The sequence below is a fragment of the Poecilia reticulata genome, chromosome 21 (genome assembly GCF_904066995.2).
Source record: "Poecilia reticulata chromosome 21, P_reticulata-male-v2, whole genome shotgun sequence".
NCBI lineage: Eukaryota > Metazoa > Chordata > Actinopteri > Cyprinodontiformes > Poeciliidae > Poecilia > Poecilia reticulata.
In genome coordinates this window covers 2,786,910-2,799,706 of record NC_088850.1, presented here as the reverse complement: position 1 = coordinate 2,799,706, position 12,797 = coordinate 2,786,910, and the positions used below count along the sequence as shown (strand labels likewise).

The 12,797-nt window shown below is 41.5% G+C and overlaps 1 protein-coding gene across 2 annotated transcripts; it reads left to right on the top strand.

Annotated features, from left to right (window-relative positions):
- Positions 1–578: 578 nt before the first annotated feature.
- Positions 579–12,207, top strand: zfand3 (zinc finger, AN1-type domain 3). 2 transcript variants are annotated; one of them, XM_008397171.3, is made up of 7 exons: positions 579–1,146; positions 3,639–3,679; positions 7,279–7,313; positions 7,444–7,635; positions 9,111–9,176; positions 9,267–9,437; positions 10,188–12,207. In XM_008397171.3, exons 3-7 carry the CDS (start codon positions 7,307–7,309, stop codon positions 10,340–10,342), a joined length of 591 nt encoding a protein of 196 aa, XP_008395393.1. In that variant the 5' UTR covers positions 579–1,146; positions 3,639–3,679; positions 7,279–7,306; the 3' UTR covers positions 10,343–12,207. The 2 variants fall into 2 exon arrangements, with proteins under 2 accessions (XP_008395393.1, XP_008395392.1); XM_008397170.3 differs by lacking the exon at positions 7,279–7,313 and having other exon boundaries at positions 583–1,146.
- Positions 12,208–12,797: the final 590 nt, after the last annotated feature.

Genomic DNA, 12,797 nt, shown 5'->3' with positions numbered 1-12,797 from the left:
ATCCTACTTATGCAAAGTGAAGTTAGTAACACATTTAGAAATGGCTGTAAGTAAATGCATTGTCTACCATTTCTTTCTATCTTTGGCAACATGTAGGTTCAGTGACATCATCTGTATTTCCACCTAAATTCATTGTAGTTTCACGTGAAAAAAGCTTGATATTTCATTGCATCTTGCATCTTTTTGGCTTTTGCAGAAGAAATTTTAACATGGATTTTAAAAACCTTTTTAAAACTTTTCTTTTATAGTTTAACTCACTTAACCACACAAAGCACATCAAACTCTTATTTTTAAAATATCTTTGTTAAATTAGTTTGATTTAGTTGTTTAAAACTTTCTGTCTGAGTTTTACACAGGTAAAAACAGATTACAGCAAAGCCAATAATCGCCACTAGGCCGACCTTTTCACAGTCTCGCCTTATTTTGACGTCAGCTGCATTAAAAAAGTAAAATATTTACATTTATTTCCTACTCGGTTTGGTTTTTATCGTGTAATTTTCAGTTTCTTGCTTCATTCTGGTTTCGTGTCTTCGGTCAATATTGACATTTCTGGTTTGATGGACGCGTTTCCGGCCTAACGCAACGTACCAGCGACGTGTGAATGGGGGTGGTCCTGAGCCGCTGTGAGGGGAAGGCCTTGGTCTATTTATTTTTTCTTTCTTTTATCTCACCCTCCCACCTATTTAACGTCGCCATAATTGTGTTTTATCTGTTTCTCCGGACGGCTGGTGGTCATTTCCCGTTTTTCGGTGTGGGTAAAGCACCGGGACTCCCCCCCCCCACATTTCTCATTCCGCTCGCCGATCGAAACGTCCGAATGTCCAGCTGATTGCTTTGAGTACCGTTCAATTATTCCACTTCAAACCGAGCCGTTTGTTCTTCCCAACGGCCGAAACGGACCACCTTCACCGCCCTTCCTCCTCGGATTGTGGACTTTAACGGAAGCTAACATTCTTCCTTTGTTTTGTTTTGTTTCTTTTGGTTGTTGGACCGTTTTCCTCGTTTAAGGACCAGGCCCCGGACTCATCCCCGGCCTTGCGTTTCCATATTGGGGCTTTTTTGGGGGTTGTTGGAAGTCATGGGAGACACAAGTGAACGGAGCAAAGCTTCCTCTCTACCTCCCCGGTGTCCCTGCGGATTTTGGGGGTAAGTGTGTGAGCCGGTATACACTAGATTAAACCCTCTATCTATAACCGAAAAGTAAATCCGGATGAAATGTTCTCAGCGGGTTCAAACCCATTGTTGTTCTATCGAGCAGGCCGAGGGTGGGGGGTTGGGAAGTTGGCTAATAAATACACGTTATCGCTTTTAAAACAGCTAAATTTAATTACATGCATGGATACATGATGGATACATGTAATTCCGGTGCTGGGTTTTGTTTTTCGCTTTAAAAAGAGGGTGTTTTAAATCCGTTCGTGAAGCCAGGAGATGACGTACCCGAGAGAGAAAATGATTTATTGCCAGCAGGTTTCTTTTAAACGTGCCATTTTGTCCTTAATCCTTCAAAAAGAAATGAAAATAAAACTACTAACCGGTGCTTTTGCATATATTGTAAACAATTCCTTCATTCAAAAAAGCCTTTAAGCATTTTTTCAACCGTTTTTACAGTCGGTCTTGTCAAACTACTGGATGTGTGTTGCATACCGGATGTGATTCACTCATGTCTGCTGTGTTGCCCCATAGGAGAAATGACTTCATATGATCTTTAATCTGTTCAACAGCGACACTAACGACTGTGTTTGTTTCTCTCCACCATTATACACCTCACTGTAACACTAGATAGAAACTGTTCTCAGCTTATCTCTGTTTCATAGGCACACACACCGTTTCAGCCCTGATTAATGGAGGCCACCTCCAGACAGGAAGATACTCCCATGTTCTGTCACATGACTTGTCATTTGGGAATCAGCCACCCCAGTATTCTGGGTGTAGTTGGCAAAGCCCACCTGTCAGTGTCAGGTGACCCAGATGGTACCGTTGAGTGTTAATGACTCTGGCTGCCTCCACTCAGAGCAACACCTGCCTGGAGCCGCAGGCTGGCCTGACCCACCAGACCTTCTGGCTGCACTCGGATCCGAACAGGACCTTCCTTACAGGAATGGATGTTAACCTTTAACGTTGTCCCTCTAAAAAAAACCCAACTGTTTAATTTTAGATCCTGTTGAGCAGCTTTCAGCTTCTAAATGGACAAATTTCTCTCTGCTCCTGTTGTAGCTCATGAAAATCACATTTTGAGATACTATTTTTTAAACCAAGTCATTCTCAGTCATTGGTTTAATTTAGCATTTAAGGCATTAAAAATCCATAAACATTGGTGTAAGCTTCCTTGTCAATTTCTGAACTTTTATCTTGTTTTTAAAACAGTGTTTTGGAACATTGTCACCATCTTCTTTTGGACATGGACCAGATATGTACATATTGTTGAATCTAAGTAAAGATAATCAGTGTGATCATTGTAACCAGTGTTATGAGTCAGTCTGTTTTTGTAACTTAAATCTGCCTAATTTTAACTGGTTCTAGATGAAAGATTGATTAAAAAAAATCCTGATTTAAAATTCCACCTTTCGTTTTCAGTCTGAGCTTCTGATTCCAGTATTTCTATTGAAACAAAATGCATTTGTGTGAACTTTGGTTTAATTTCAACAAATAAATAAAATAGATTTATGGGTAAAAACTTTAACTATGTTGTCTCAAAATACGGACTCCCAAGGTGTGAAGAGGACGACTCTGAGTGTTTTAAATAGTTTTCATTCCCGGCTGAATTTTACTGGCGAAGCCTCTCAGGCCAAGTTTGGATCAGATTTTAATCTTGGTGAAACAAATATTGAAATGAAACAATCATCACCCTGTTAAAGAGCAGAAATGTTTTCCTACTCGTCCTGCAGCATTAGTGCCATAACTCCTGTTGGAAGAACAATGATGGGAAAATCCCATGAAGTTTTAGATTGTGTCCCACTGACAAAAGTGACGGGTGACAGAAACGCCTCGGTGTTGTCATGGAGACTAACGAGGGGTCCAGAACGGGACAGAAGCAGATGAAGGTTCAACATTGGAGGAAAACCAGAACAGAGCAGATGCTCTTCTAAGAACAGCCATCATGTCCTTAACATCAGAGCTTTATGCTGATTCATAGTTCAGTCGGGACATCAGAACAACTGAAAACACGTAGAACGCAGATTTAAAAGGTGAACATTTAATTCTGTTTTCACACACTGTCTTCATTAAAGCAGCCAGCCAGTGGATTGATATGAAGCAACAATAACTGTGACATAATTAGTTGAATCCAGCCATATGGATACCTGGTATAATAGTAGTTTTGTTTGTCTTTCCTCGACTGGGACTTAAAGGAGCAGTTTCCAAAATAATGCTAATGTAAATGAAGCTTCCTGGTTGTAGAGGTTATGAAAGCTGTTATATTTCACTCAGGATGTGAGGTAACTGTCATCTGAGATGTTGAAAATGGACTTAATCTTACTGGCATTTATGAAAGAGGAAGGTATTTGTTTAGTCCCATTTATTATCCTGTTGTGTAAAAATTGATCATAACTTGGTGTATAATTTAGCTTTTCCACAATCTGAAACGGACTCTGGACGTCTGAGCTGTTGAATAACTGTTACTGTTTTATCTGTTCTTACAGGTCCAGTAAAACCATGAACTTATGCTCCAAATGTTTTGCTGGTGAGTCTTTCTAGCAGCTTTATTTGTTCCAGATTGTTGTTGGATTTTATTACTTGGTAACTGTTTCAGTGCAGTAATGGTAGAGAACAGCAGGTGGCAGGAAACTGTAAAGCAGATCTAAGAAGTACAGTTTGTAGGCTGGAAAAACAATTTCTCTAAAAAATAATGAATTTAACTTAAATAGTATCTTATATTTTCTCCTTCCTTTTAGTAAGGTTGACTTGTTATGGGGGCTTTCTTAGGCCTCACCACACAAGAACTTTTAATATATTTAGAAAATAAAGTTTCGTTACCCAAGGATGTTCAAAGTGAGGCTCCGGGGCCATTTGTAGGCCCTACACTGATCTTGTGTGGCCCATCGACTACAATTCAAGAATACATTTAAATAAATGGGAACAAAACTATGACTTTTAGAATCTACTTTCCAAAGTTTTAGCTAACACAAAGTGGTCATATTTTCCAAGCTCTATGCCTTCGTTTCCAGTTTCATGCTAAATGGGACCAAATCTAAAGATTGATTTTTACTTTAAAGAAACAAATTTTCTTTTAATTTCAGTTTCTGAACTTGGCTAAATACAGCAAGTGCTTCCAAAAGAAGACTGGCCCAGAGTCTGTTTATTATTACTGTCAAAATAATTTCTGTTTTCTTCAGTTGAGCCCAGAATAATAAGCAAACTGGTTTCCTTAATTTTTACAAGGAAACCGTGCAAAAAACTTTTGAAGTTTCTACAAAATGATTGATTTCTTTAATTAAAATAGTTTATGCTTAGTTTAATGTTGAAAAGGTAAAAAAATTATAATTTTAGTTTTTGAAAATTATCCTTTTCTGGTAAGACTACTTTTGAGTTGAAGATTTTGTCTAAAAGTTTGGGCACCATGCTCTAACCTGACTTCTAACCCCAAACACGTCAAACGTAACAACAGTTTTATACTCCAATGTGGTACGGAGAAGACGATCCACTTCGCCATCTCTCCAGACTACAGCCTCCACTCATTCTGTGCTGTCTGCCATACTATTATACTCCAGGTTTAGCACCACCTACAGGTGTGGAGGAGTAAAAGCAGTGTTTTTTTGGTCGCTTGTAAACATCCTTATCTGGGCGGGGCCTTAATGATGTTTTACTAATATGAAGCAGTTACTGAATCAATCAGTCGATGTTGCAGTCGCCCCAAGCTGCACAGGAAAAGTTGGTTTCTCTTCCTCAAACCTTCGTTGTGTTTAATCTCTCTCTTCAAACTGAAATCGGTAAAAACCGTTGAGATAAAATAACCTCCATGTAAATGATCCTGTCCTCTGAAACTTTCTCCTGCTTTTTTGCATGCAGTGGACCTGATTACATCAAAATATTTCTGTTGAATACTAATATCTGCTTCAAAACCTTCTCAACTGTAAGAGTTTAATTTAAATATGCAGAATAATTTGACATCTAAAATGAAACTAGTTGGTTCCTCCTTGGACATGTTTCTGTTTGGAGTTTAGTTTCTCTCCAGCAGTTGACACGAACACTTGTTGCTTAACTAAAGTCGCCACAGTTTACTGCAGAGATTCAAATCCCTGAATGCGGCGGGTGAGTTGCTTGCTGGGTGCGTTGCATCGGTGCGCTGCGCCGGTGCGTTCAGGTCCCCTGTGACGGCCGCAGCAGAGCTGTTGAAACGACAGATTCCTGTTTTAAACTCTTGTTTCTGTCATCCCAACCCACAGCCGTTCCAGCTAAACAAAAGTCACAGAAGGAAGAGGTTGAGTCATAGATGAGTTGATTGAAGAAAAGCTGAAAATATTTCCTTGATAATGAAATGTGACTCATGTAGATTATTTTAAAATTGGTTTGAAAAGTACCGGACTCCTCCTATAAAGTTGTTTTTAGATTTTCTCTCATTTCCTGGACAGAGAAAAGCCCCAGTTAAAGTTTAAACATGCTAAGAAATGCATGAAGTTTTCTCTAGTCTGGCTGTGGAGGATGGATGGAGGATGCACTGCAGCCCTGTCTGTGGCCATAGCAACCAGTGGGTACTGCAGACAGAGGACCTAAGGGCCCGACTCTGAGGCTCCCACCAGAGATGGCGCCGCTGCTCAGAATAGACCCAATACACACCAGTGTGGAGCCGAGCAGAAGTGGGTTGTTGCAGACCAGCATCCACTCTGAGCTTCAGCAGCCAGGCTGGAAACAATACCTGCAGGCTTCAGGAGAGTCTGAGGCCAAGCTCTGGTTTCCAAGGTGACCAAAGGGCTTTTCTACCAGCCTGGAAATTACTTGGAAATGAGAAACTATTTTTTTTCCACCTGAAAATCTAAACTGAGGTGTAGAGAAGCACTGATCAGTATCATTGAGTTATGTCATGTTTGAATTGCGGACGTACGATGAAAACAGAATTATGAAGTCGACGTTTTAAACATTCATTAGCTTCTTAAACCAGCAACACCATCACTGTTAGCATTATTAAAACAGTATTTATAGATATGCCCTTGTCTCAACTCATTTCAGAACAAATCTTTAAACCTTCAAAAAGAATAAATCAATCTTTACTGCAAACAGCCTTCCTGTTATCTACTAAACTCTCTATTGAAGCCTGAATGAGCTGCAGACATGTCCTGACATGTTTCCTGTTAAACGGTTTCTTCCATGTTTCCTCCAGGGTTGCCAGACTGGGCTGGTTTCCCCCCATTGGGCCAGATGTTGAAATTGCTGCTTTTCACAACATTTGTTGTTTTTAGAAAATGTTTATAGGAAAATTCTATCCAGATAGCTGCCATCGTGTTGCAGGAAAGCACATTTCCGTGCATATCCTTTCACTCATTTTATTAATTCATTTTGAAATGTCTATAGAGTGTGTCGAACGTGACATCATCAATGATTAATAATAACTGGTTAATAAAGCGTTATCATGTTGTAAAACATAAAGTTTGATTTGAAAGGGCAAAAAACACAAATAGTTGTTTCCTGAATTGAAAATGTGTAACTTTTAATCTTCTTCGCTCAGTAACAACTTCTGCTCTTAAGAGAGTTGTTCCTGTCACCTAGATGACTTTAAATATGAGGCATTCACTGCTCGGTAAAATATCAGGTTTTTGAGTTTTCAATTTTCCAATGAAACTGAAGATCAACTAAATCTGATCACTTTCTCAGATAATCTGCAGTTAACTGGTTTTATTTACAAAGAGGTTCATACCAAATATCCTAAAAGACATGGAGCTGGTAAATTAAAACGTGAACTAAATAAATATTTAGTGGCAAATATGTGAACTGAAAATTGTCTGTTGACCAACGTTAAAAGTTGTTTTTAACAAATTTGTCAGACTGCGACTAAAACTTGGAAAATTGTCCAGAGATTGAATGTTTTCCAAACATGATCGGTTTTTTCTGCTGCATATCAGTCATTTAATGAATCATTCAGGTATCAGGAATGTTTGTTTGGTTTAGGTAATTAGATTTTATTTGCAGCTTTTTTCAACATTCTGATTTTATTTAAGAATCTAATATGAGATCTTCAGATGCTGCTGATTCAATAAGGTTCAAATCTACTGGGTCAAAGGTCAGCATGAGGAAAGTCGCCTTAGACTTGAGAGCAAATGATCTGAAGATTTAATCCTTTCTCCCCAGCAGGGAGAAGTAAAGGCATGCGAGCTGCATGAACGGTTGTGCAAATTTCTTCTTACACATTTTTTTTATTACTGCATAAATAACTTTTCATGGCAGGATAAATGCGGCTCATTAGCAGCTGAGATTGCAGTGTGGTGACGCTTTCCCCTCCGTCTCTGCGTCCAGATGTCCAGAAGAAGCAGCCAGAGGACGACCTCGCCTCCAAGCCAATCCAAAGTCCCGGGAGTAGCCAATCATCCGTGTTCAGCAGCGACAGCAGCAGTAGCAGTAGCCAGTCGCTATCGTTGTCGCTGCCGCCCGGCTCGGAGCCGCCGTCAGCCGCAGAGTCAGCCGCCATGTTCTCCAGCCGGACAGAAGGTAAACGTCGTCATGGTTACCCTGTTCACCTGTTTGAACAAGCAGTTTTTAAGGCTTCAAGTCCTAAAACTGCATAATGTATAAGTTACAAAAGTAACTACAGAAATGGATGAAATGTTGGTGTCTAATATGAAGCTGACGACTTGGTGAGAGACTTTGGTGATGAAGGAAGGAAGACTGGACCTGATGATGTATGTGGAGGAGCTACAGAGCACGGCTGGTCTAGAATGTAAAACTCTGTCTGGACACTAGGTGGAGCAGCTCCCAGACTTTGGAGCATTTTCACAGAAAGAGTTCAGTTAAAGTCCCAGCATGAAGCCGGGTTCAGACATGCAGAGTTCACAGACACAGCTGCTCCAGCAGCAAAATGTCTGTCCTCTAACAGCTAATCTGAGTTTAGTTTATTAACAAGTCAGGAGATCACATCATGAATTTATCCTGCTTATTGTTCATTTACTGTTTGATGCTTCTGGGATTCATGTAACATTGGCTCCAAAAGCTCAACTGTGAGAGGCTGACGGTAGAAACACAGGAAGAAGTCGTTCAGCTGGTCTGGAGGCTCTACTCAGATTTTTTGCTGAAATGTAATAATTTTTGTAAATAATCAGCTGCATATCTGATTTAGTACCACATATAAAATGAGCTCAAATTTGACTTTTTCGGGGGGATGAAAAGATCAGAATTGAGCCGTTCAGACGGCCTTGAAAAAGTCGCGTATGGACAAAAAAAAATAAAATTTTAGTTGCGTTTGCCTGCTGTGAGAACATGGAGATGGTCAGATCATCACTTCATCGGATCTGTCTCTGCAAATCATTCAGAAAACACTTGGTGCGTTTCCAAATTCATTCATTCATGCATTTTGCCTTTGAAACATTTTGCGACCTGTATTTCTGAAAGATGTTGTATAAATAAACATTTACATTTATTAATTTATCGATGCACAAATTAAAAGCATGAATCAGTTGTTACTTTTACATAGACATGTTGCTTATCATTTTTTAAAACTTTTAAATTATTTGATTAGTTAGAAAAGATTAAATAAAAATCCTCAATATTTCGAGCTGGTTTTTTTACCGTCTTGCTTAATCCTCTCATGGTTGCTAGGCAACAGGACATATGTAAAATAGGGGTGGGAATAAAACTGAAGCTCACTTCAGGTCTTTAGGCAGCAGAGGGCGCTCTACAGTCCAGACTGGCCCTTTAATGCATCTTTAGGACAGATTGTACTGCATCAGGTTAGAACATTGATCTGGACCTGCAACGTGATGAAGAGTAGTTGTTCTTCATTTCCTGCTTCATGTCCAACCAGACTCCTCAGATCTCTGAAGCTGGCGATGTCGCCTTCATACCAGTTAAACCTCATGCTTTCATCATTATGTTGTTGTTTCCAAGGTTTCCCCTCCAGCAGGCTGTTGGCAGTGGAAGCAGGTCATTTCTCTGTATGTATCTCTCATCCTGTGACTGTCCATCTGCAGGCGTGACGTCCACAGAAACGGCCCAAGGCACACTCTGCACACCCACAAAACGCCCGCGTGAATCAGGTAGGCGTCCGCCCCCTCCCCGCCCGCCGCCCTGCGTGAGCTGCCCCACTTCCAGCTCCACACACGTAACCCCGCCGGTTGTGTTCGCAGCCTCCGGCCCAGAGAGCGAGGCCACGCCGGAGAAACGGCCGCGCACAGAAGAGAAGGAGGGGAGCGGCGAGGAGAGCCGCGGGACGCCCAAACAGAAGAACCGCCGGCGCTGCTACCGCTGCCAAACCAAACTAGAGCTGGTGCAGCAGGAGCTGGGCTCATGTCGCTGTGGTGAGTTCTGCAGAACCCCAACACAAACGAAGCACTGAACGTCAAACAGGACAAGGTAGCAATTACTTAATTATTATACAATTATTATACAAACACTTAATTATTCTCAAGATTAATCGAGTAAGCTGATTAAAAAATCACATTCTGCTGATTTTTCATTTACCCAGTGAAGCAGTATTAGAAATGCATTAGAAGATGCAAAGGAAAATTTACTTTTTAAAATGAGAATAAAAATTTGCAATTTGCAAAATTTCCACCCCCTCAGTTTTAACTTCACCTGGTTTAAGTTCTGTGGGAAAAAATCTCCTATTAAGCTTATTTTGGTATAAAATTATTAAGCACTTAATTGACAAGAGTCAACAGATCAGCCTAAACTATATTGTTAAAGGCTGAGCTTTTCACATGTTGATCTTTGGATGTTTTAGCTGCAGATTCATCCTTTACTACCAGTAACATGTGTGTTATGTGTGTTATCCTTTTGGTTCGTACAATTTTTATTAATTAAAAATGGAATTAAATTTATATATTTGCACTTTCTCATACATTTATAATATTGTGTAAAATTTGCTGAGTCGTCACAATAATATAGTTGCTATAATAATCATGCTTGATTACTAAACTAAACGCTACAGTTTTTATCTTTTCACTTGTTAAAACCTAAACATGCAGAACTGAGTCCATGTGACAAAACATGGAACGTTCTGAGCGTCTGCGGCGTTCCCGCCTCACTGCGCTCCGTGTTTCCTCCAGGCTACGTGTTCTGCATGCTGCACCGTCTACCTGAGCAGCACGACTGCCTGTTCGACCATCTGGGCCGCGGGCGCGAGGAGGCCGTGCTCAAGATGGTGAAGCTGGACCGCAAGGTGGGCCGCTCATGCCAACGCATCGGGGAGGAGTGCTCCTGATCGGCCGTCCCGCTCCACAGACCAGGCACTTACCGAAGAGGAGGAGGAGGAAGACGGGGTGGGGTGGGGAGGGGAGGGGCCGGTGGGCAGGGCAGGGCGTCCTGCATCTGACCTAATAAACATGGATCTAAGCTCGGCGCTGGAGCGTCTGCTCTGTTCCAGGCCCCGCTCAGCATGTTCACACACACACACAGACACACACACAGACACACACACAGCCTTAACCCCACCCTCCCCTCCTGGAGAGGACGGACCCAGTCAGACTCGTCGCCATGGTTTCCTCCTCTTCTCTCCGTTTCTCTCTCCATCACAGGAAGTCCGGTCGAACGGTTCCGCCGCTCGACCCGCTTTCATCTCTTCTTCCTGTCCTCCTCCATGACTCGGCCGCGGCGGGGGGTCAGGCTCCGCCCCGCGGCCGCTCCTCAGGTCGCCATCAGGGGGGTTGGAGTGTAAAACCTGTAACCCACCTTCCTCTTCCTCATTTCTTCTTCTTCTTCCGTTCCTTCCATGACGTTTCGGTCCACGCGCAGCGTCACAGCGCCACCGCATGGCGTTGGGTGCCGTGACGGTGATGCGTTCTGTTTTTCCCCAGCCAGTCCCTGCCTCGGCTCACCTGGACTAAATAATAAATATTAATATTAATGAGGAAAAAAAAACACTAAAGGACGGAGTCCGACAGATCAACCCTGTAGCAGATCCTCTTCTCCCGCTGAGTGGTACACAGACGGCGACGCGACTTCATTTTGTTTTCACTGAAAGTGTTCGACACCAAAACGGCATCTGAAGTTCATTAGTGCTGAAGTGAACTGAAATCATTCTGCAGTTCCTTCGTTCTGTGTTTGGGACTGCAGGAAGCTGTTTGGAATGTAATAATTAGCATCTTATTTCATGTTTATATTATTTTATTCTTTTTTAGCATAAGTCACCTTTTCTGCTTCTGAGCTTTCTTTTCATCAGAGAAAACCAGGATTAAAAAAAATCAGTTTGAACCTGGAATGACAGCACAGAATGGGGTTCTGTGATTGGTTGAGCTGTTTCAGATTCAAACTGATTCTGTGTTTTAATGATGCTTCAGGTGGTTTTGGCTGCAGAAACGAGGTGAATTGTTGAATTTGGTGGTTGGTTCTGACTGGGCCTCTGCAGCCAGCCTGTTCGGACTTTGTGCTGTGCATATTGTTCAGTTTTTTTTTGTTTCTTTTTTCCATCTGTTCTTCAGAGACTCTTCTAACATGTATCCGTTTGTGGCATTGCAGACGTTTTCTTCCTCCTCTTCGTTCTTAATTTGGGCATTTAGCACCAGTGTGCGTGCAAAGGTTTGAAGTTGCAATCTGTTAAAAACAGGCTCGGAATAACCGCACTGTGCAGCGGTACCCACAGTGCATCATGGGTAATGCTGGACTGTACGTTTTGTTGTAGGATTAACTGAGAAGCACGAAGCAGAACTGGAGCTTCTGCGGCGTGGCGGGTTGAGAACCCGTCCATCACCACTTTACTATGCTAACCCTCTCGGCACAACCGGATTATTTCTTCCCTCCTTCGCCTCTCCCGTCTCCCACGGCGACGCAGCAACGTGTGAGAGGGTTCTGGAGAGGTTCTGACTGGTTCTCATGCGTTTCTTTTTCTTTGAGTGTTGATGAGAAACGGAAAAAAAAAAGATTATCTTTCTGTACCTTTTTAAAGAAGAAAATTATTTAACCTTATATCAGTTTGAGTTACTTACACCCTAGCATAGAGTGGCATATTTAGTTAAATGTATAAAGCAAGAACATAATTCTGTCCTATTTTGTTTCCCTCTTTTAATTTGATCATGTTCCACTTATTTTTTTTTTTCTGATGAGGAAATTAAACTGGATTAGAGGATGTTGCTTTTGTGTTGGTGTCGATTTATTTCCATATGTTTAACAATGCAAACCTTACCTGTACTGGTACAATGAAAAATAAGAATATGACTTAAAAATTATCTTTTTCAGTAATTCTGTAACAAAAAAATTACACCTGGTGTTTTGAAGGCAGTTAAATTCAGAAATACCTTTTTAATCCCAAATGAAAGTGAAATGTAACTTGTATCATCCCAGTATCTTTAGTGTCGCTTTTGATTGTAATCCTGTGGGTTGAACGGATCTCCAGTAGCAGTCAGTCTTGCAGTGAATCTGAAGAGGCTTCTGACTGAAGGCTGTTGCTATATGAACGTTATGACATGCTAATAGCTCCATTTCCAGACAGCAGAGATATTTCACAGTAACATGTTCTGGATGACATCATCAGTTGTTAGCTAGCTGCTAATCCGCCTCTTTTGCTTTTGCTTTTGCTGCTTCTCTCTCAGTCCCTGTGCGGCTGTACGGTCAGAAAGCTGAGAGACAAAGGATGGCATGATCAACAGACTGTTTGAACTTTGTGCTTCTCATTCTCTGGTTCTGCTCTGCATCCATGAAGCCTCTGGTTCAACTCCTTTGGG

Bases quoted from the DNA above. Each gene is read 5' to 3' on its own strand.
- zfand3 (XM_008397170.3), top strand. From the start codon at position 1,079: ATGGGAGACACAAGTGAACGGAGCAAAGCTTCCTCTCTACCTCCCCGG. The intron at 7,636-9,110 runs GTAAACGTCGTC...GTCCATCTGCAG, and splicing joins GTTCTCCAGCCGGACAGAAG to GCGTGACGTCCACAGAAACG. The intron at 9,177-9,266 runs GTAGGCGTCCGC...TTGTGTTCGCAG, and splicing joins AAAACGCCCGCGTGAATCAG to CCTCCGGCCCAGAGAGCGAG.